Consider the following 25,112-nt stretch of genomic DNA (forward strand, 5'->3'; position numbering starts at 1 on the left):
TTTCTTGGCAAATTATCTACTTTTAAACCATTTGCAGATAATGCAGTAGATAGAGCTCTAGTAAAATCCTATTAGCCATTGTTCTTTAGAAAAATTGGATGGATTACTTTTTCTGAGATAAGACCTGTTACAAAAAAAGTTTTAGTGTGACAGAGATTGCCGCATGTAAACCCTTTGATGACTACCTTAAATTAGGTCAAGCAATATTTTAAGACTTTAAAGATGAAGGGAAACAGCATAATAACAATGAGCAGAGCTCTTGACCAGAAGTTTGTAGCTCATATTTTAAAACTAATTTTTCTGCTAATGAAGCCTATGACTTTGAATACCACCTTACTTGTGAGTTTCAACTTCATTTGTGAAGATGAAGACTTTGAACAAGATGATCTTTCAGGCATCTTAAAGCTTAACGTTGTTATTATTTATTATTATTTTTAGACACAAAAGAAAATATCAGTGTTGCAGATACTCTTCAAAAAGTTTGGGCTATATTGGAAATGAATTTAGAACAGTATGCGGTTTCTCTCTTAAGGTAAAGCAGTCAAATGATATTTTTATTGCAGTATATTGTCCTTTTGTCAAAGTCCAGTTTGAATACTACCATATTTGTTGAGTGCTCCCCAGTCACTGCAGCTGGAACCACACCATTACTTTGGACCTTCCACAATATTTTCTCTGAAACATTTCTATGGTACTTGTTACTTTTTGTTTATGTTTTAATTGCACGGAACTAAAATTCTAAGCAGAAAACCTCTAGGAGCAGAACAAAATTTCCTTAAAACTTACGGTGCTGAGAAGACAAAAATTAAAGTTTAGGACCTGGTAAGGGATGGGATCCCAGTTAACAAATAGTCAGATGAAATCCTTGGAGGGCAACACTTTCTAAACAGGGGCAAGGCCTCGGTAGATTGAACCTTAGAAAAACTGCATTCTAGCCATAACTCATGTCCAACAGTCAAGCTAACCTGAACAAAACAGAAAAAAATTACACACCCACCCACCTCCTCCACTATATCTATACACACTGTACATTATGGAAAATATGTGGAACCATACCCTCTGGTTATTTAGATTTCAGAGGTGACAGAAGAAAAAAACATCTAAACATGACTGTTATGAAAATGAGCAAGAAAATAAATAATAAGAGAAAATAGACTAAAAGTTTGAGCATTTAATTAATAAAACACAGACAAATGGAAAGTACATCAATGAACATTTTAATAACCAAAATTAGGAACTCATTAATGAATTTAACCACAGATTAGGCATAGTAGAAGAAGAGTTTAGTGAACTGGGTAATATATCAATAAAAAGTATCCCAAGTGAAGCTAAGAGAAAATGAGTGGAAAATAGCATAAGGGACTTGTGGGGCATTCTCAGAAAGCTTAGTGTGTAAGTAATTGGAGTGACAGAAAGTACAAAGATAACAGGTGAGAACCTTCCTAAACTGATAAAAGACATCAATTTGCATTTTCAGGAGACTCTGCAGACCCCATGCAGATTACTTGATTGATCTTTACTCCAGAACCCATTTCCTAAAAGGGTTACACTTTTGCCTAAAGTTTTAATTGTTTGAATGCACATAAGGAGCACAAACCCTCTTTTCCAACCTGCTTTTGTATTTTGGGGCTACCAGGAGGAGATCTGTAGGTCAGATCCTACACCTAATTTTCATGAAAACGATGTGCTAAAAAGTGAGCGCCCCTATTAGGGAATAGGATCAGTACAACAGAGAGGTGTATTTGAAACACTAGCATAATACCTTCAGGAGGTTGTTGTTCTTCTCCATGTGATATTTCCACTACAGTCAAGACCATTTCACGGAATCTCAGCTTACAGAGGCATGCTCTTTCAATGCTTTGAGTTCTGATATGATACAGAAGCCATGCTCTTTCAGTGCTTTGAGTTCTACATATGCATTTCTTGGACAGATAAAACCAAAAAGTCTGTTATTTAAACTCAAATGCCAGTGGCATCCAAAGCTACCTTATCCTAGCAGGCATTAATTCTATGGTTAAGAGCACAAAATTTGACACAAGACCTGAAGCTAACCCCAGCTGTATTAATTATTGTTATCTAAGACAAGATTCTTATCCTCTCTAAACTTAATTTTTATATGTAGCATAGGGATAATAATATCTACTGTCTAATACTATTCCCTCATAAATCTGTAAAAATAAATTAAAGTAGACAGGTAGACTTAGCACAATGCCACAGATTGAATCATTACAGAAAAGTAGCCATTGTGAACATTGGTATTGTCATTACTACTACATGTGGAAGTTTGAGGTACTGAAGCCTAGCCTTTCATTTGCAACTCTGAAGGGGAAGAACTTTCCCCAAGTCAACGGGGAAGATTAAGTTTACCAATTTATGATTTAGTCTTAAGATTGAATCCCATTTGAATCCCATTTCATCTTTTTTTTTTTTTTTAGACGGAGTCTCGCTCTGTCGCCCAGGCTGGAGTGCAGTGGCACAATCTGGGCTCAATGAGAGCTCCGCCTCCCGGGTTCACACCATTCTCCTGCCTCAGCCTCCCGAGTAGCCGGGACTACAGGCTCCTGCCACCAGGCCCGGCTAATTTTTTGTATTTTTAATAGAGACATGGTTTCACCGTGTTAGTCAGGATGGTCTTGATCTCCTGACCTCGTGATCCACCCGCCTCAGCCTCCCAAAGTGCTGGGATTACAGGCGTGAGCCACCATGCGAGGCCGAATCCCATTTCATCTTAACAATCCAATCCAATTGTGTGGACACACACAGAGAGAACAGACCCTCTTGTACAAGTTATTTCTGCATTCTGAGGCCTATCATAAGAAAATACGTGGGTCAGATCTTGCACCCAATTTTCTTGCAAATGATGTCTAAAAAACAAACTCCCCTATGAGGGCATCGTATCAGATAAAAATCTGACTAAATTGAAACTAATTCTTAATTAAAACTAACTCTTCCAACTCAGTCAGGTACTTCACCCTAGGTCATTCAAAATATTCTATATAGTTCATCAGGATTTTGAAAGCCTTACATTCATTAAAAGGGTAGAATGTTTAACAGGAGCAGTGACATCTGGGAAGACCAGAAATCACCCTCATTTTAGAATGGTGCAGGTCCCGTTCCAGTCAATTCCCACTGCGACCGGCTTAATTCCCATGTTGGTTGAGCCAACATCCTTGTATAGATTAGGCCAGCCCTGTGTGATTTACAAGACTGTCCTGCATTGACAGATCTGCACTTTATAGCTCCTAGTTAGAATTATCATACCACTGATCATCCAAACTAGGACATTAACAAGAAAAGATGGAGAACTGTTAATAATTAGTCCAGTACTGTAAGTATAAACCACAGCTATCCCAGGCAAACCAGATATATGGTTACCCTATTATTTGTCATTGTCACCATTTTAAAAGGTCTTTTAAACCCCTTCCAAGTATAATCCTGTTAGTTTCCTCCTACCAAAAGCCTATGATCAACAAAAACCTAACAAAAACCAGTGATGAAATGGAGTATGTGACTTTTGTCTTCCATGAGGACCACTATGTCTTTGCTTTCCACTGACAATCAATGAAAACTTCTGCCTTCTGAAAGACAAGAACACCTCTGGCTCTGTCTAGACCTCTAAAAGAGAACCATTTGCTATGGCTATAAGACTTCCATCCCAGCTAATACCTGAGACATTGTATATAGGGCCTTATATTCTCAGTGCTACTAAGGGCACATCCGGTTTCTGGCAGAATGGGAAGGATAAGACCTGGAAAATCCGTCACATCATCATTCCCATTATGTTCTGGAATATGTCACAGTCTTCTAGGGGGAAAACGTGGAGAAACCTCAGCTCCATAATTAGTTTAGCAGTGAATGCTCTACTCCCTTATACCCTCAAAAATCATGCAGGAGGAAAGCCAGCACTCTCCACTTGTGCATGGCCTCAGATTTTTTAAATCTATTTTTCCAAACGTATTTCTCACTTTAAACTCCATTTCAGTCTCCATTCTCTACTTTAATTCCAGGCCCTTCAGTGACTCTCACCCAGTTTTGTTGCTGGTTTGCTTGCTTCTAGTTTTTCTATCCTTATAGCTTCAACTTTGGTTCTGGTTTCCCAGCTATAAACTTTACTCCCTCAAACATGGATCATGTTCTCCTTTAAGAGCCTCAGACAACCTTGGGCACCTTTGACAGATATCTTTTGTGAGTGACCTAAAATGGGTCCCCATCCTTTGGCACCATGTATCAGGGACTACACAGAACCCCTTTGATCAAGATCGCAATCTAGCAAACAATGACTTGCAATATCTTACACTATTTTTATTTCTTTTTGTAAATAGAGTTTATCTTTAAAGTGGCTTTTGCCATTGATACTTAATTTATTTTTATATTTCTAGACTGATGTTTAAAAGCAAGTGCAAGTCTTTGGAATCTTATCCGTGCTATCAAGATGAAGAAACTAAGATTGCTTTGGCGGATTATACTGTGACTTATCAAGAGCAGCCACCAAATTCTTGGTTTATAGTATTCAGGTAAGGTTATTATAGAATGACAAATATGTCTCTAAATGACTTGCAGTATCTATATTTATGAATATTTATTTATGATAGTGGTAAAGGTATTAGCTTCTGGGTTGCTTTCATAAGTTAGTTAAAATTCTTCCACACTTCGCATTTTAAATGAAATATTATATAAAATTTTTATCTATTCATCAAAATATGAAGAATGTTTACTAATTATTAGAAACTTTTAGGTTTGTGATAAAAATAATATAACAAATTAATATGCTTTTAGAATAGAAAAAGATCCTTCAATTTCTAAGCAATAGCATATCTGGTAAAAGTCACAAATTACTTATAAAATTGAATTTTTTAATACAGTTTGCATTTACTTGACAAAATAGCATATGAATAGTAATTTTTAAAAGAAAATAATATGTGTGCCTTTTAGTTATTTGGAACTTTGGAGTTTTAAAAAAAATTTCTTGGCATTGATGCAAATTTCAAACTTCCTTTAAGATTCATGTCAAGGGAAAGTTCATGCTTTTGTAATTACAGAGAAACATTTTTGGTTCCTCAAGATATGATTTTGGTTCCCAAAGTATATACTACACTTCCAATCTGTATCCTACACGTTGTTAATAATGACACAATGGAGCAAGTGCCCAAGGTGTTCCAAAAAGTGGTGCCTTATCTTTATACCAAGAATAAGGTAGGTATAAACTGTATTCTCCACATATGATAGAATGGCAGTGAAAAGTCATCAGCTTGTAGAGGGTCCTGAAGGGAGGGCAGAGTTGTTTTTAATCTACTTAACAGGCAAATAAGGCCCTGATCTTTCACTATAGAAGTCCCATATATTTAACAGTAGGAGGCATTTAATGTAAATGCTAAAGCATTCTTCACCTCTCAATCCTCTTTCTTCTTCTCCCCAAAGAAAACATGGCAAAAAGAAAGCACTGGAAATTCTAATTATTGAAATTTAAGAAGCATATAAATGCTTAAAATAGAAATGAATCTAAAGAGCTCCTTTAGCCTTATCCCAAAACAAAATCAGATGATTGTCTTTGTTTCCCACTGGGTTTTTATTCTACTCCTGTATATCTCAGAAAATTGTGGTCACATAGCCACCAACCATCACCACCTCATTTTGAGGGCTACATAAATTCCTTCACCAGCCAGAGGTACTTGGGGACCTTTCTGTGGCTGAATGATAGACCCTGATCTGTGACCTTCATTCAAACCACATTGCTTCTCTGTTCATTTAAATTTCATATTTGCCATTCTAACTAGTTTGAGATGGTATCCCATTGTGGTTTTGATTTGCATTTCTCTGATGGCTAGTGATGATGAACATTTTTTCATGTGTCTGTTGGCTGCATAAATGTCTTCTTTTGAGAAGCATCTGTTCATATCCTTTGCCCACTTTTTGATGGGGTTGTTTTTTTCTTGGAAATTTGTTTGAGCTCTTTGTAGGTTCTAGATATTAGCCCTTTGCCAGATGAGTAGATTGCAAAAATGTTCTCCCATTCTGTTTGTTGGGTGTTCACTCTGATGGTAGTTTCTTTGCTGTGCAGAAGCCCTTAGTTTAATTAGATCCCGTTTGTCAATTTTGGCTTTTGTTGTCATTGCTTTTGATGTTTTAGACATGAAGTCCTTGCCCATGCCTATGTCCTGAATGGTATTGCCTAGGTTTTCTTCTAGGGTTTTTATGGTTTTAGGTCTGACATTTAAGTCTCTAATCCATCTTGAATTAATTTTTGTATAAGGAGTAAGGAAGGGATCCAGTTTCAGCTTTCTACATGTGGCTAGTCAGTTTTCCCAGTACCATTTATTAAATAGGGAATCTTTTCCCCGTTTATTGTTTTTGTCAGGTTTGTCAAAGATCAGATGGTTGTAGATGTGTGGTATTATTTCTGAGGGCTCTGTTCTGTTCCATTGGTCTATATGTCTGTTTTGGTACCAGTACCATGCTGTTTTGGTTACTGTAGCCTTGTAGTATAGTTTGAAGTCAGGTAGCGTGATGCCTCCAGCTTTGTTCTTTTAGCTTAGGATTGTCTTGGCAATGTGGGCTCTGTTTTGGTTTCATATGAACTTTAAAGTAGTTTTTTCCAATTCTGTGAAGAAACTCATTGGTAGCTTAATAGGGATGGCACTGAATCTATAAATTACCTTGGGCAATATGGCCATTTTCACAATATTGATTCTTCCTATCCATGAGCATGGAATGTTCTTCCATTTGTTTGTGTCCTCTTTTATTTCATTGAGCAGTGGTTTGTAGTTCTCCTAGAAGAGGTCCTTTACATCCCTTGTAAGTTGGATTCCTTGGTATTTTATTCTCTTTGAAGGTATTGTGAATGGGAGTTCACTCATGATTTGGCTCTCTATTTGTCTGTTATTGGTATATAAGAATGCTTGTGATTTTTGCACATTGATTTTGTATCCTGAGACTTTGCTGAAGTTACTTATCAGCTTAAGGAGATTTTGGGCTGAGACGATGGGGTTTTCTAAATATACAATCATGTCATCTGCAAACAGGGACAATTGGACTTCCTCTTTTCCTAATTGAATACCCTTTATTTCTCCTGCCTGATTGCCCTGGCCAGAACTTCCAACTCTATGTTGAATAAGAGTGGTGAGAGAGGGCATCCCTGTCTTGTGCCAGTTTTCAAAGGGAATGTTTACAGTTTTTGCCCATTCAGTATGATATTGGCTATGAGTTTGTCAGAAATAGCTCTTATTATTAAAAAGTCAGGAAACAACAGGTGCTGGAGAGGATGTGGAGAAATAGGAACACTTTTACACTGTCGGTGGGACTGTAAACTAGTTCAACCATTGTGGAAGACAGTGTGGCGAATCCTCAAGGATCTAGAACTAGAAATACCATTTGACCCAGCCATCCCGTTACTGGGTATATACCCAAAGGATTATAAACCATGCTGCTATAAAGACACATGCACACGTATGTTTATTGCGGCCCTATTCACAATAGCAAAGACTTGGAACCAACCCAATGTCCATCAATGACAGACTGGATTAAGAAAATGTGACACATATACACCATGGAATACTATGCAGCCATGAAAAAGGATGAGTTCATGTCCTTTGTAGGGACATGGATGCAGCTGGAAACCATCATTCTCAGCAAACTATCACAAGAACAGAAAACCAAACACTGCATGTTCTCACTCATAGGTGGGAATTGAACAATGAGAACACTTGGACACAGGAAGGGGAACATCACACACCAGGGCCTGGCATGGGGTGGGGACAGGGGGGAGGGATAGCATTAGGAGATATACCTAATGTAGATGATGAGTTGATGGGTGCAGCACACCAACATGGCACATGTATACACATGTAACAAACCTGCACGTTGTGCACATGTACCCTAGAACTTAAAGTATAATAATGAAAAAAAAAAATCACACACTCTCCCCCACAAAAAAATAAATAAATAAAATAAATCTCATATTTGTCTTTTCAATCATTTCCTCTAAGAGAGAATCATATTTGTCTTTTCAATCATTTCCTCTAAGAGAGAATCACAACAAATAATAATGTATACCTAGCTGGATATGAAGAGGACTGTTTTAGCTCTGTCTTCCATTCTGTAGCTTTATGTTTTTGAACCTCTTCATTTTTATTTTTGAGTTATGTCTGTACTTGACTTCTGAGATTCATTTCAGCCTATGATTCTATACATTATTTTGTGTAAATTAGAACATACTTATCTCATGAATACTGCTTTCGTTTAAAAGAAGGATAAATTTAAAAATGTATTAACTACATACAAATCCTAATAGCTCTTTCATGCTGTCTTAGAGATTTTAGGAAACATTTTAAAAATAAGGGCAATTAAATTTTTGATGAAACTACTTAACCCCATTGATACATATGTGTGTGTATATGTATATATTATATACATATATAATCTGCGGTTTTGAAAATTTTTTAATAATTTTATTATAATTTAAAAGTTGTATGTGTTTCATTAAAACCTTAGCATGTTTTTCTATAATTTTTAATAAGATAGATTTTTTTACATTGCAGTCAGATTTTATTAAATTTGAAGACATTATCAAATTGTAACTTGGGCTTCAATTACTTTTATTTTGTATTAAATTTGGCAAGTTTAACATTTACATTTTATAAGCAATTCTGATAAACATCAATATTTTTGTATACAGTTATCTATGTTTGGAATTATACACCTGAGCATAATTTTTAAAAACTCACTTGATTAAAGTCAATGCATCAATATATTATTTTTACTTATTATTCTTGTCAATTACCTTGAAAGGGCATTTACATATCACTTAAAAACAGAATATTTTGTTAATAAAATTCAATTTCTGTACATCAAACATGTATTTACAAATTTTATTTGACCCACACAATTTCCTTTTATACTATATTTATTCTTCCCCATGTCCTAACAAATGATATCTCTAAACCAAGCTCGTCTAACCCACGGCTCATAGGCTGCATGTTGCCCAGGATGACTTTAAATATATCCCAACACAAATTCGTAAACTTTCTTAAAACACTGTGAGATATTTTTGTGATTCTTTTTCTTTAAGCTCCTCAGCTATCGTTAGTGTTAGTGTATTTTGTGCATGGCCCAAAACAATTCTTCCACTGTGGCCCAGGGAAGCCAAAAGATTGGACACCCCTCCTCTAAACCTGACCTTTCTGCAGCAGAACGCCTTGGGTTAAACCAAACTATAGAGCTAGTTCTTCACGAACAAATTTGTCCAAGCACCAGTGGATTATTTTTTGAATGTTTTTGAAGTTTGAGCTAGACTTCCTTTTGAATAGAAACAATTTATTTAATTTGTGATTAGAATTCAAAAGTCACAAAGATTAAGAGAAAGAAGATGATTTAATTTAAAGGGAGACTCTATCAAGGTTATAGATGTCATCAAATTCTATCTATGAATTCTGTATTACTCGATAAATAGACTAATGCTAGTCTTGAATACTTCATTTTGAAAGAGATCTTTAAAGAATATTTGGTTGAGCCAAGTACGAATCTGATTGTTATTTACATCTAGCATACTTCTTTGGGTTGCGTTGGGTTTGGTTTTTGTCTTAGAAACTCCACTGTAGACCTCCCTTTCTTGATTAAGCTTGAATTTTTCAGAAGTTCTAAGTGATACATTTTGAGTCAACGATCAGAAGAACATTCTAGCTCCACTTAATTCTTATTTTTAAGTTGTAAATTGAGATTGCAGCAAACATCTTCCTATCTCATATTTTATCTCTTCTACCCTCTCACTCTAGCCAGCTCTGTTTAGAAAGAAAGTTAAGGCTGGGCACAGTGGCTCATGCCTATAATCCCAGCACTTTGGTAGGCCAAAGCGGGTGGATCACCTGAGATCAGGAGTTCGAGACCAGCCTGGAAAACATGGCAAAACCCCCATCTCTACTAATAATACAAAAATTAGCCAAGTGTGGTGGCGTGTGCCTGTAGTCCTAGCTATTAGGGAGGCTGAGGCAGGAGAATCACTTGAACCCAGAAGACAGAGGTTGCAGTGAGCCGTGATCATGCCACTGCTCTCCAGCCTGGGTGACAAGAGCGAAACTCCATCTCCAAAAAGAAAAAAAGTTAAAAGTGGAGAAATTGTGGAGGAGAATATCAAGCTGTGTGAAAAGTGGTCCCTTTTGTGCTGCAGTTTTCTTCTCTTCATAATTCTTGATCTTTGAACATTTATCCAAACAACCTTTGTCTCTGCTAAAATGTGGTTCCCAGAACTGAATGCTGCCTCTGAAAGTAATTCTGACCCACAAAATGTAAAGAGGATCATTGCTCCATTGTTTTGTACCCTGTGATTGTGTCTGTCTTTTGGTACCTACAAGGCATATTGATATGGTGGACTCAGGAGACACCTCAAGAGAGAACATCTTTGGCTGATTAGATAATGTCTAAAACGCTATTGAGCAGTTATATAACTAGCAATCTTAGATGGAAATTTTGTGGCTAATTCTGCCCAGCAGGCTCCTCAAGAGGCATCCTGGCTCATATGAAATTCACCAGAGGCCTTGACATATGCCTGCATGAAATTCATAAACCCCATGTCTGCAACCTTTACCTGATGTTGTGTCTTCTAATCTTATGAAAAAAGTAAATAAGTTTTCGTTCCCAATAAACTCATGTTGCTTTTAAGAATAGGTTTTATCTTTGAGGTTCACATGAGACATCCTTTTTAAATGAGCTACAGCAGAACTTTGATAAGCACTATTATTAAACTTACTAGTCTGTGGTTTGCAGAGTATATATTCTTCTTAAGTTTGAAAAATCAGAATTGTTTACTTTAGTTTTTTTCATAAATACTCAAGACCATACACTGTAATTCAGAATACTAGTCTATAGGATCCCTCAATACTCAGTACTCAATTATATAACTCTTTTACTACTGAATCCATTTAGCATAGCCAAGTTCTGTCTTGTAATCCTATCACTGATTTAGCTTTGGATTTTCACTTACCAATATCTATCCCACCATTTAATAACTTTTTCCTTTGTAATTATTCTGAGTGGAAGCAAAAACAAAATAATTTGGCTTTGCCTCTTTAATTCATTAGTACAATAAACTCAAATAATGATAAAAATATCAACACATATGTGCATTACACTTTGCAAGTAAAAATGCTTTATTATACTTTTTTTTTACTTGCCCCAAACATAATGTCATAAAGTCCTTATTGGTGTTGCAATTCTCATCTCATTATGGGGATTGGAATTCCAGCTAATATTTCTAGATGCATATGAAACTTTTTAAAAATTCATTCTGGCTTATATATGTGTATAGATAGATAGATAGATAGATAGATAGATAGATAGATAGATACATAGATAGATAGACAGACAGACAGACAGACAGACAGATAGATAGATAGATAGATAGATAGATAGATAGATAGATAGATAGATAGATATAATTTTTACTTCTGGAATCTAAACCTACCAGAGAGCTATCTGTGGACAGAGTACAGCTGGAAGACAAATCTATCTTTTTATTCTTTATTAGGGGCATCTGGAATTATAATCTCAGAATTACTTTGAACATTTACATCTGTTATGATATCATGCTTTTGATTCACTGACTTCTTAGCCAGCTATCCAATTATGTTAAACCAAGCTCTTCCCCATCATAAAGTAAGCCATTCCCAGGCTCTTGAGCTTCCCCTTTTCTGCTATCTAAAGAACTCATCCTCAATCACACATCAGGGTTCTGTGGAAGCAAATCAGCTATTAATTTTATAGTTTTACCTGTCATATCAACAGAATACATTTATTTGAACTCTTCTGCCTTTCTTACTTCAGTATTCCAGAAAGATGGATCTGGGAGACAGGAAAATCAAGTAAGAAGCTTTTGGGCTACTCTGGGATGGTGCAATTATAAGAATTTGCTGTGGGAGGCATTAGAAGAGGACATAGTAATCATCTATTGTGGTTAAGCACTTTATTTTATAGTTAAGGAACCACACAAAGGAAAATATCAGTTTATTGTTTTCCTGAAAACTTTGTAGGATAGTGCTTTCTAGGAGAAATTCCAAACATAATCCTAGTGATTCTATATTTATTAAGAGATCTTGGGACCTATAGATAATATCATAATAATAAGACATTTAGTACTATTAGATATTGTACATTTGAGAGAATAATAACGTAATTCATTTCTGTGTAATTTATCTTTCTTATAGAAGGGATATACTTTTGTGGCAGAAGCATTTACAGGTGACACGTACGTAACAGCCTCACGATGGAAACTGCGTCTCATTGGTTCTTCTGCTCCACTGCCATGCCTGTCTCGAGACTCTCCATGCAATACCTTTGCTATAAAGGAAATCCGAGATTACTACATACCCAATGATAAGAAAATTTTATTCAGGTACAAGTATATGACAGAAGGGGAAAGGCATTTCTAAAAAAATATTAATATTTTAGGATAAAAATAAATTCTGCAGTAAAATCCTGAGTCGGTTTTGAACTTCAAATTTTATATTCTTTTTGGAAACAATTAATTGAGTGTAATGTGATTATGTGGGCGTTATGTAAGATTAAGCCTGTATGACTACATATAATAGTAATGAGATTTCCTTAGTCTTCATTCTACTTGACTTTGATTAAAGATTCTTCATGACATGGCTTCCTCTTACTACTTTCTTCCTCTTCTGCTCCATCTCTGGCTAGTATTTTGTGGGGGTTTCTTTATCAACCAACTCAGTCTTCTTTTCATGCTCACCTATGTGCAGTGTTCTCCTTAAATAGCCTAATCATAGATTCCACTGTCTTTCGTTAATCAGTCTTCAATGTCCCTGCACTACTTTCAGCCCTTATTACCTTCGGTCTATAGAATTGTTTTGTTTCTGGAATCCATGACTCTATTTTATTCCCTTTTCTGCATTTAATCAGTTTTTTCTCTCTCTCCATATCCATTCACATACTCATCCTTTACTACCACAGTAATTGCCTTTCAACCACATATATTTAAACATGTGATTTGCCTGCTTTAAAACCTTTGATAACGTTCCATTGGCTACAGATCAACTCCGAAGCACATAGCATGTTTTTAGCATTCTTGAACAGATGCCTAACACAGTGCACTCTCCTGACAGAACTAATGACCACCTCTTGGTATATATGCCCAGAAATTTTATTTTGCTCAAGCCTTTCCTCTTGTCTCATGTGTCCTGTCACCACCTCTCCACTTAAAAAAAAAATTCATCACCTGTAATGATAATTTTCAGTAGTAAAATTCTTTGTGCTTAAACCTTCAAATATAATTAGTTAGCTCTGGTCATGTTCCTATAGTCCTTTGTTCTCTCTGAGACTGTGACATATCAAATTCTATCTAGTTAACTTCACATTGGCCACTATGAGAATCAACATTGATTGAAGGCAAGAATCATTTATTTTCAATATAGGACCTAACACAGTGTCTGATACATAATTGGCCTCCATTAACAACGTGTTGTTATTCAACATGTTGTTGGAATACTTATCTTCTCATTTTAATATACACTTCTCTGCACAGAAAATTTGGAAAATATGTGCATTCTCAAGAAGGAAAGAAACATACCAATAACTAAAAAAAGCAATTGTGATAAAATATTTTAACTACTGTGATAGGAAACCATCATATCACATGGCAGGGCCACTAATAGACTAAAAAGTGACATTTAACCTACTACCTAAATGAGTCCCAGAAGCTGGGTTAAAGTCATCAAGCTGAGTGGTGAGGAAGGTGAACAGGGAGCTGCTTAGGTAGCACAAGTGAAAGTTCATAAATATACAGCCTTTTCTGGAAACTCAAGACATTGTTTTTTGTTTGCAGAGTTGGGTTTCAGCATGCTATAGTAAGAAGTAAGACCAGAATGTTAGCAAAGGCTTTCTGAGAAGAGCCTCACTGGACAAGAAGTATGGATTTTTACATTAGGAACAAGGGGACTCTTTAAAGGATTTTAAGAAAGATTACATTATCAGATTTGTGTTAAAAATTATGTCTGCATAGCATGAATTTTAAAAAGTACATTATATATATATATATAAATATATATATATATATATATATATATAGTTTTTTTGAGACAGAGTCTTACTCTGTCACGCAGGCCATAGTACAGCGGCATGATCTTGGCTCACTGCAACTTCTGCCTCCCAGGTTCAAGTTATTCTCATGCCTCAGCCTCCCAAGTAGCTGGGATTACAGGTGCATTCCACCAAGCCTTATTAATTTTTGTATTTTTTGTAGAGATTGGGTCTTACCATGTTGTCCAGGCTAGTCTCAAATTCCTGGCCTCAAGTGATCTACCTGCCTCGGCCTCCCAAAGTCCTGGAACTACAGATGTGAGCAACGTCTCCCAGCCCGTTAATTATATAACAGAAAAGATGTTAGAACTTTATTATTTTTAAATTATATTTAATCATAAAAGACATGGAATATGAAAAAAAAAAAAAACTTCACTCAAGGCAGCAGTGTGTTGAATGAATGAAAGGGGAGCATAACCGGAGAGGGGGAAACCAGGTAAAAGCTTTGCAATAACCCAGGAGTGAGATTATGGCAGTCTGAAGTAGGGCAGCATATTGACCTGCGAGGACTCTGCCGTAACAAAAGTCCACACGCTGGGTGGGTGGCTTCAGCAATAGACATGCATTGTTGCAGAACTGTGGAAACTATTAACAGAAATGTGAGATCAAATTGTCAGCAGGATTGGTTACAACTGAGGCTGTGGGAGACAACCTGTTTCATGACTTTCTCCTGGCTTCTTGTGGTTTGCTGGTAATCTTTGGTTATCCTTAGCTTTTAGAAGCACCACATCTATCTCTGCCATCACCTTCACGTGGTGTTTTCCCCTGTATGCCTCTGTTTCCAAATTTCCCTCTTTTTTTACAGACAATCTTGCTTTGTTGCCCAGCTGGAGTTCAGTGGTACAATCATGGCTCACTGAAAACTCTAACTCCTGCCTCAGGCAATCCTCTCACCTCACCATAGCTGGTACTATGGGCATATGCCACCATGCCTAGTTAATTATTTTTTAAATTTTTTGTAGAGACAGAGTCTTGCTATGTTGACCAGGCTGGTCTCAAACTCTTGGCCTCAAGCAATTCTCCTGCCTTGGTCTCCCAAAAGTGCTGGGTTTACAGGCATGAGCCACAGTGCTCAGTCCTAAATTTCCCCTTTTTTAATGAGGACACCAATCATACTGGAGTAGAACCCACTCTAATGACTTAATTTTAACTTGATTCTCTGCAAAAAACCCTATCTCCAACTAGGTGACATTGTGAAGCACTGGGGGTTAGAACTCCAACAGATCTTTGGTGGTAGGAGGGGACACAATTCAACCCATTACAGGCAGTGACAGGGAATCTGGAGAGAAGAAAAAGGATTTTCAGATATTGAGGTAAAATTGACAGCCTTGCTGGAGTTCTAGAGTTTGACTTGGGAAATGTGTGGATGATGTCATTTACTTAGAGGGGAGAAGCTCATTTGCAAGGTGGGCCATAGGAAGACAACTGATTCCTTTTTAGTTTTTAAATGTGGTGGTCTAGTGAAATAGCCAAGTGATACTGCATAGGTAGTTCCACCGTAGACATTGATTTGGGAGTCATGATTCTGTTACTGTTCCTGAAAGTGCCCAGGAAAGTTTGTAAAATGAGAATCAGACCCAGGACAGAACATGAAGACTCTCTGATGTTTGTGGGAATGTCTGTCAATGGAAGCAAAGCAGCCCCCAAATAGGAGGGAAAGTATAAAAGCTGCTGTGCTTGTAGGAGAAGAGTTTTTAAAGGAGGAGGAAATCCGGGTCCAGAGAACACTGTCAAGTTCTCCTGAGAGGTAAAAGAAGAAGAGAACCAAAGTTTCTATAGGATGGTGACAAACTCCTTGAAACCTTGGCAAGAGTAGGTTTAGCACCTGGTGTGTTAGTCCATTCTCACACTGCTATAAAGACATACCTGAGACTCGGTAATTTACAGAGAAAAGAGGTTTAATTGATTCACAGTTCTACAGTATGTACAGGAGGCATGGCTGGGGAAGCCTCAGGAATCTTACAATCATGGCAGAAGACAAAAAGGAAGCAGGAACGGGGGGGGAGAGAGAGAGAGAGAGAGAGAGAGAGAGAGAGAGAGAGAGAGAGAGAGAAAGTGCTGTACACTTTCAAACACCCAGATCTCATGAGAACTCACTCACTATCATGAGGACAGCAAGGGGGATTTCCGTACCCATGATCCAATCACCTTCCACCAGGCTGCTACTCCAACACTGATTATCATAATTCAACATGAGATTTGGGTGGGGACACAGAGCCAAACCATAGCACCGGTGTTGGTGATGGAGTAAGCACGTGGAAGATGGTAAGATGAGAAGAGTGGAGGCAGACAACTCTCCTTAGGTGCTGAGCTGGGAAGTTGGCAATGCAGTAGAGGCTGGACTGCAAGGTGGGCTGAAAGTTGCGTTGGTTTGTGTTTTTGCTTTGTTTTAATCTGTCTTAAAGATAGGAGAGAACTGTACTTATACACAAGCTAATTTCAAGGAGGAATAAAGAGTGGGGGTCTTTTTAAGATACAGGAGAGGGGCCAGGCATAGTGGCTCATGCCCGTAATCCCAGTACTTTACAAGGCTGAGGAAGGAGGATTGCTTGAGCCCAGGAGTTCAAGAACAGCCTGGGTAACATAGTGAGATCCTGTCTCTACAAAAAATAAAAATTTAGCTGAGCATGGTGGTGCATACCTGTAGTCCCAGCTATATTGGAGTCTGAGGCGGAAATATCATTTAAGCCCAGGAGTTCGAGGTGCAGTGAGCCATGATTGCACCACTGCACTCCAGCCTGTGCGACCTTTTTCATATATATATAGAGAAAAAAGTGTCGTCTTTTAGTATCATCATATATATGAGACACATGATACTCAGAAAAGCAAATTTCTAGAGAAATTAAAAGTTGATTGAATCCTGAGCATTTGTGAGGAATCACCCAAAATGAGAACAAAAAGCCAACTCCTTAATTGCATTAAAAGGGGAGTTGGAAAGAATGAATTAGACTGCATGTTTCCAGTCTTTTTGCAAGAGGTTTCCAAACGATTGATGAGGGGTGAAGGTGGAGGCTGTGGCTACTATTTTAATTTCTCTGTATTTTTGTGAATCACAGAAAATGCTATTATCAGGGAAGCTCCAAAGGCTTCTGCCAGGAGTGCTTTTTGTGTAATAGAGAGGGTAGACGTGGCAGTAGTTTGCAGATCTATTAAGAGGTTTGGTGGCTTTTAGGGCTATCAAGTTTTATATTTGTTTATTTATTTTTATTAAGTTCTGGTGTGCCTGTGCAAGATGTGCAGGTTTGTTACATAGGTAAACATGTGCCATGGTGGTTTGCTGCACCTGTCAACACAACACCTAGGTATTAAGCTCAGCATGCATTAGCTCTTTTCCCTGATGCTCTCCCACCCTTAACCTCCCCCAACAGGCCCTAGTAAGTGTTGTTCCCCTCCCTCTCTCCATGTGTTCTCATTGTTCAGCTCCCACTTATAAGTGAAAATATGCAGTGTTTGGTTTTCTGTTCCTGCATTAGTTTGCTGAGGATAATGGCTTCCAGCTTCGTCTATGTCCCTGCAAAGGACATGATCTTGTTCCTTTGTATGGCTGCATAGCATTTCATGGTGCATATGTACCACATTTTTTTATCCAATCTATCATTGATGGCATTTGGGTTAATTCCATGTCTTTGCTATTGTGAATAGTGCTGCAGTGAAGATATACATGCATGTATCTTTATAATAGAATAACTTATATTTACCTGGGTATATACCCAGTAACGGGATTGCTAGGTCAAATGGTATTTCTGGTTCTAAATCTTTGAGGAATCACCACACCGTCTTCCACAGTGATTGAACTAATTTACATTCTCACCAACAGTGTAAAAGAGTTTCCATTTCTCCACAACCTCACCAGCATCTATCATTTCCTGACTTTAATAATCATCATTCTGACTGGCATGAGATGGTATCTCATTGTGGTTTTGATTCACATTTCTCTAATGATCAGTGATGTTGAGCTATCTTTTATGTGTTTTTTGGCCACATGTACGTCATTTTTTGAGAAGTGTCTGTTTATATCCTCTGTAGGGCTATCAAGTTTTATAAGTGACTGCTTATTACATCTAAACAAAAAGTTATATGTTTTAAATCTAGGATTTGATGATAATAGAAGTTCTATTTCCTTTTGTTTTACAGTACTATATTGGGATCCCTTGCCAAAGTCTGTAACTCCAGTATTTTCAGGATGTTAGTGAACTTTACAAAGTAGTTTTACTTTTAGGTTATCATATCAGAAAATTAGACAGTTTTCCTTACTGTATTGGTCTGTTCTTGCATTGCTATAAAGAAATACCTGAGACTGGGTAATTTCTGAAGAAAAGAAGTTTAATTGGCTCACAGTTCTGCAGGCTGTGCAGGAAGCATAAAGCTGGCATCTGCTTAGCTTCTAGGAAGGCCTCAGGAAGCTTCCAATCATGGCAGAAGGGGAAGGGGGATCAGGCACATCACATGGCCAGAGCAGGAGTAAGAGAGAGAGAAAGGGGGAGGGGGATACACATGTTTAAACAACCAGATCTCATGACAACTCACTCATGTCATGTGAACGGCATCAAGTAGACGGTGCTAAACTATTCGTGAGAAACCTGTCTGCAAGATCCAGTTACCTCTCACCAGGCCCTGCCTCCAACAGTGAGGGTCACAATTTGACAGGAGATTTGGGCAGGGACATATATCCAAACTATCTCACTTACTGACTTGAGAGAAAGACCAACATACTTGCTTATAATGTTAACTTTTTTTTCTTTACAGATATTCAGTTAAAGTTCTAACACCACAACCTGCTACAATACAGGTACGCACATCCAAGCCAGATGCATTTATCAAGCTGCAGGTCCTAGAAAATGAAGAAACTATGGTGAGCTCTGTTGGAAAAGGCCAAGCCATAATCCCAGCATTTAACTTCTTGAAGAGTGAGAAAGGTTTGAGCTCCCAGTGTAAGTGTGCCTTTATGAACAGGATAGTTAGATTCATAAATGGATATTTATATGTTCATGACACTTTAAAAATGAAAATAAAGTAGCAAGTAACCACTTAAATTGTGAAACTTGATAGTACAGTAAAATATTACAAGTATAACATTTGCATGTCAAATTAGGCTCTGAAAATCAATATAGGCTTATTTTAAAGCCTTTTCACCTTGGAGAAAATTTACTTTCCTATTACATGAGCCTTCTTATTAAGAAGTCAGATTTGTATTATTTTGAAAGAATATTTTTACTTTTTAAAATTCCTAATTCATTATTTTCAGAAAATATTCTACATACTAAAATTAACAAAAACTAAAGTTATTACTTTCAATATACTATTCTCAATGAGTTATTAAATAAATAAAATAATTTTGGAAATAATGGTTAGCAGTGCTACTCTGAGGTGTATTACTTAGTTATGTTAGCAACTTGATTCTGTAAAAGTCACACATTACCAATGTAGAATATTTGGAAAAATAGAAAATTACAAAGAAGGGAACAAGAAATGCCTTATAATCATGCTACCCAGGAAAAAAAAAAAGTTAGTATTTTAGCTTTTTTGCCAAAACACACTGTAAATATTTTGGCTTTTATGCATTTATTCTCCATTTTTGCATTTCAATTTTAAGCAAAACTGGGTTCTTATCTATTTTGCCCATTGATATTTCTTCTTTCTTAAATCGTAACTTTTTTCCTTTTTGTGGCCTTGGCTGTGACCTCCAAACCAAGGTTAAATAAGTGATGATGATGTATTTCCTTTTCTTAAGTAGGAACACTTGTGACATTTATCATCTTTGTTAGTGGCTTCTAATAATTAGACTTTATGAAATGAGAAATTTTAATATTGAATGAGTTTGGAACATTATTAGTTATTTTTTGTTGTTGTTTATAGAAATCATCAAATTTTACTCCTTTGAGTTTAATAAGTTGAGTTTTAATTTTGAATCACTCTTGCATTCTTACAATAAAACCTATTTGGCCAATGATGATTTCATATACTCCTATGTTTAGAATATATAATTTTACTCAGTTTGCTGCATCATAATCATCACTTTGTATCTCTATGAGAGTTTTTTCCTCTCTGTGGGTGCACCCGTACATTATTCTTTTCCAGTTCTCAAGCTGAAATTATAATGAATTCTTGAAATTAATTTGAGAGCTTTTTAGTTTTTCTATTTTGGAGTCTTTTAAATTGTCCAGGATTCATTTCTTTAAAAAAAAAGTTATTAGCTTTGTCCTTAAAACTTTCTAAATCTGATGTTTCTGGGGGAGAGACTTGTTTTTTCTTTTTACTATTTAAGAAAATAATTTCCAAGGTTATTTTTTAACTGCCTTTCGTTTTTATAGACTATATTTTTAGTGAAAGTAGAGATTCATTTAGTTTTTCCAATTTATCTGCATAAATTTGCATACAAGATTTAAAATTTTTAAATATCTTCTCAATAGGTTTGTATAAATATATTCTTTTTTATTTATTTGTAAGTTATTCTTAATCAGACTTTTTAAATTTACTCTGTACTATTGGTCTTCTCTTGGAAAGAATTGAATTTATTATTATTCAAACCTCAATGGCTCTTTTAGATTTATAATCTACTTCATTAATATTTATATTTATCTTTTAAAACCCTTTCTCTACTTTTAAAATTTAGTCAAATGTCTTTTCCTCTAGCTTTGCTAGTTTCAATTTAGTTCATACTTTAAATCTTGTTTTTAAATAAATATACTTAATGCTATACATTTTTCTAACTCTGGCTACATATATTTTATTATACTTTATAACTTAGAATGCTATAAAATTTTATATGTAGTATTATGTTAGTCATGAGCTATGATTTATTTTTGACCTTTTCTTTAACCTTAGTGTTTATAATATTTTTAGAATTCCGAAGTAATAAAATTGTTTTATTTAGCCTATTTCTGTTAATTTCGAATTGAATTCTGTGGAGTTAGAAAGTGTAGATATATTTTCTACTTTGAGGATTTGATTGGTGTTTTTCCTGTTTCCTGATTCAAATCAAGTTTGATTACTGTCCCACTGAGGTTTACAAAGAACTCTATTTTGGAGGTCGTTTGATGTCTAAATGCACACATAGACTTTCATAAAAGTCAAACTTGCTAATTATGATATTTAAAATGTCAAGATTGTCATTTGTATTTTACCTAATTGGTGTGTAAATTTGTTAGTGATGTGTATTAAGATCTTCTATTTTTATTTTTAAATGTGTGATAACATCTCTAACTCTAATATGTTTAGTTTTACATATTTATATGCCATGTTGCTAGTTATATAAGTTTCATATTTGCTTTATAATTTTTATGTATTGTATTTTTAAAATAAACATAAAGCAACCTTCTCTTAACTTTAACAAGATTTCTTATCACTGATTCTTCCTTTTGTTATTCTTCCTTTTGTTATTCTTCCTTTTGTTATTATTTGCCTGTTGATGCTCTTCATTTGTTTAGTTTTCTATCCTCTACATGTTTTTGCTGTCAGTCTTTGTCTTGTAAATGGATATTTTTTCTACACAATGATATATGGACTGGCTTTGTGCCCTGCCCAAATCTCATCTTGATTTATAATCCAAATTGTAATCTCTGCATGTTGGGAGAGGGACCTCGTGGGAGGTGATTAGACCATGGTAGTTTCGTGATAGTAAGTGAGTTATCGCAAAATCTGGTGGTTTTGTGAGGGATTTTTCCCCCCTTTGCTCTGCACTTCTCTCTCCTGTCACCATATGAAAAATGATGTGTTTGCTTCCCCTTCCCCTTCTGCCGTGATTGTGAGTTCTCTGAGGTCTCTTCAGGAATGCGGAACTGTGTGTCAATTAAACCTCTTTCCTTTATAAATTACCTAGTTGGGCAGTTATTTTTAGCAGTGTGAGGGCAGACTAATATAAAATGCAAGATTCTTGTCACTAAAATGGGGGAATGCAGTCCATTTACATTTATTTTGATGCATATGCTTTTTTTGAATTCTTTCATCACATTGTATTTTTTAATTGATTACATCTTCTAGTTGAACTTTTCCTAAGCTATTTCATAATCAGCACCCTTCCTGAACTCTTTTTCCCAATAGTGTTTATTTTAATTAAACGTACAATCAACTTACTAGAAATAACTGTCATTTTTCTATATGTAAAAATCTTTATATCCCTTTTCTATCTAATATCTGTATTTTATTTTTATTTTTATTTTTATTTTTTTTTAGTTATATAAGTGGACATTCCAGAGCAATACAGATTTGAGTGGTAACACTGACTTTTGACTCCCTGTCCCTCTCTCCTTAACAACTACTGGCAAGTTAGGGAGTATGAGCTGAGCAACGGGTCACTGCAAATGCTTTGATATCCCATCATCTTACACAGGCTTCAATAGTGTGAGTCTCTGTCTTTTCCCAGTCCAGTGTTCTATCCAGGAACTGCTCCTAGCTAGTGGGACGAAGGTTTCATTATTTACACTAACTTGACTGGAGGCACTCAGTCTATAAAACAAATCCTTCCTATCATTCTCCCCAGAGCTTTCTGCAAGATAGACCTTGCCGCATGTCGCTCTACTTCTGAGTATTGTTTCCTAAATCAGTTTTTGGTTTTGATCACTAACATAGGGTAAGAATCCCATCTCCAAGGAGACAAGGAGTATAGTTCGGGCTGTGACTTTAATCAAGATTTTCACACTGCTTTGAAATCTCCGTATGCTTTTTAATTATCTCATTATTATGATTTATAGAATGTCAAATATTATATACACATACCTCTGATTATTTTCTCCCTATTTCATTCTTTCCACATTTCTAGTCTGACTTTCAAGTTTCTTCTGATTTTATTGCATAACTCAATGTAATTGTGCTCACTAAACATAACTTCCGTCCTCCCACTGTACTACAATATTTCCCTTCTAAATGTCCCCAATAAATAGTCCTGCCCACTCGACATCAACATGTTCATCATTATTTTGTTCCTAGATTTTTGATTTTGTTTTTTTTGAGATGGAGTCTCACTCTCTCGCCCAGGCTGTAGTGATTTCAGATCACTGCAACCTCCACCTCCTGGATTCAAGTGATTCTCGTGCCTTAGCCTCCCAACTAGCTGGGATTACAGGTGCGTGACACCACACCCAGCTAATTTTTGTATTTTAGTAGAGACAGGATTTCATTATGTTGGCCATGCTGGTCTCAAACTCCTGACCTCAACTGATCCACCTGCATCAGCTTCCCCAAGTGCTGGGATTACAGGTGTGAGCCACTGTTCCTAGATTTGTTTTGAATGCCTGTAATGATTTACCCATAATTCATCAACAAATATGATTGAGGGAATTTGTTAAATAAAACTCTTTGTATTATATGTTGCATCATTTACAAAATTTAACTTGTAAAACATACTTACCTTTATCAAATGTTTTTTACAATTTGGACTTCCCAATTTGATTTATAGTTATAATAAATTATATAAATATTTTCAATATTCAATAATATTTGCTATTTTAGAATAAGTCCTAGTTGATTGTAGTGTGTTATTCTTTTTTAAAAATAGATTCGGTTTGCAATTATTTTAGTGGGAATTTTTTATACATATTCTAATTAATACGTATAGTGAACAAATATGTTAATAATATATTTATTAAATGCTTATATAGATTGAATGTATCTCTGTTCCTTAACTGTTTAATTCTGCATAGATCTTTGAACATACTCTATCTCTCTTTTAAAAATCACATATTATATGATATCCATTTGTAGAAAAGTCTTTTGTTCCTGTTGTTCTTTTAATTACTAGTTACTGTACAATACCCCAAATGGTCTTAGCAGGGAGTTTAACTCCAGCCTTCCATGAATAGTAAATCGAAGCTTATTTGGACAGCAAGATGCACAAAGAAGTAAGGATCCTTCTGTTCCGATCCTTAGAATAATTTTAAATTATTTAAATTTAAAACTTTTAAAATTTAAATTTATTTTTACTTTAAATTTAAATGTTAATGTTTTAAATACTTTTAAATGAATAAGAATTCTTAGAATGCTTTTTATTTGGAAAGAAAAATAGAAGCCTTTAAAAGAGGGCTGTCTTCATCCTGTCCTATTAACCATGGAAACAACGTGTGAATTGTTGTCATAACCGAGGGATATGCCTTTCCAATGAGACTTGGAAGAGAATTAAAGAAATATCACACTGGGATGATATAATTAGGGCACAAGCGCAGTGTTTAAGTCACAGGGAAGTGGGAAATGCACGTACTATATTAGTAGGGTTGAGCTTGGGCAAAGCTGTAGTACTCTTTCAGTTCTTTTGAGCATGTCATCTTTTCTGCCATCACTTGTCCTTCACCCCTGAATATCTCCTGGGTTGTTTTCAGCACTTAGGTTCAGCACTCTTTTGTGGTTTCTCATTCAAACTTGCCCACACTCCGTTTCTAGTTTTTTCTTTAGATGTGTTAAGACCATTAATCAGATAATGTTTTGTCAGTCGGAATGTTGTTTATGACTCTTTTAAATGGCTATTTTCTTTACTCGGGTACATTTTACACTGGTATTATAGTTTAGTTCATAGAGGGAACTCAATTCCAAAACCTTAGTGGGCACATATGTGCAGCTCTCCTATGCTATTTGTGACCTCATGCTTTTTTTTAAATTAGCTAATTACCACCACCAATTTTCTCTGAAATGTTTAGATTCAAATTCTTGCAGGTAACACTGTTTATAGTTTGTCATCTAGTTTAATCATTGTTTCATTCAAAATTTACCATTTATAAGAGAGGCATACATAAGTGTTTAAAACCAATTTTTATAGGTTTATCTCTGGCCAAGAAAGATACAGAAAAATTGAGCAGAAGGGTAATTGGTTCAGAGATCAGAAATTGATCCAAAAGTAGAGCCAACATCTATAATGGCTCTTATTTTACACATATTTCTATTTTACCATTAGTATTTCCAGATGAACTTTAATACAATTTTTCAAGTTTTCTCAAAACACACAGAAATCATTGTTTTTCTTCTGACTGCTTTGAATATATAGATACCTTAATTTAAGGAAAACTGACATTGTTACAATAACAAATTTGCATGCAAGGAAAGGCTAT

The 25,112-nt window shown here is 35.8% G+C and overlaps 1 protein-coding gene across 1 annotated transcript in view; it reads left to right on the forward strand.

Annotated features, from left to right (window-relative positions):
* Positions 1-25,112, forward strand: part of ADGB (androglobin) — a 235,704-nt gene that overhangs the window by 150,811 nt on the left and 59,781 nt on the right. The window contains 5 exon segments of the mRNA NM_001193764.2: positions 439-532; positions 4,380-4,514; positions 5,040-5,193; positions 12,192-12,379; positions 18,826-19,010. Of these exon segments, the coding sequence (NP_001180693.2) occupies positions 439-532; positions 4,380-4,514; positions 5,040-5,193; positions 12,192-12,379; positions 18,826-19,010 (756 nt within the window).

The sequence above is a fragment of the Macaca mulatta genome, chromosome 4 (assembly GCF_049350105.2).
Source record: "Macaca mulatta isolate MMU2019108-1 chromosome 4, T2T-MMU8v2.0, whole genome shotgun sequence".
Taxonomy (NCBI): domain Eukaryota; kingdom Metazoa; phylum Chordata; class Mammalia; order Primates; family Cercopithecidae; genus Macaca; species Macaca mulatta.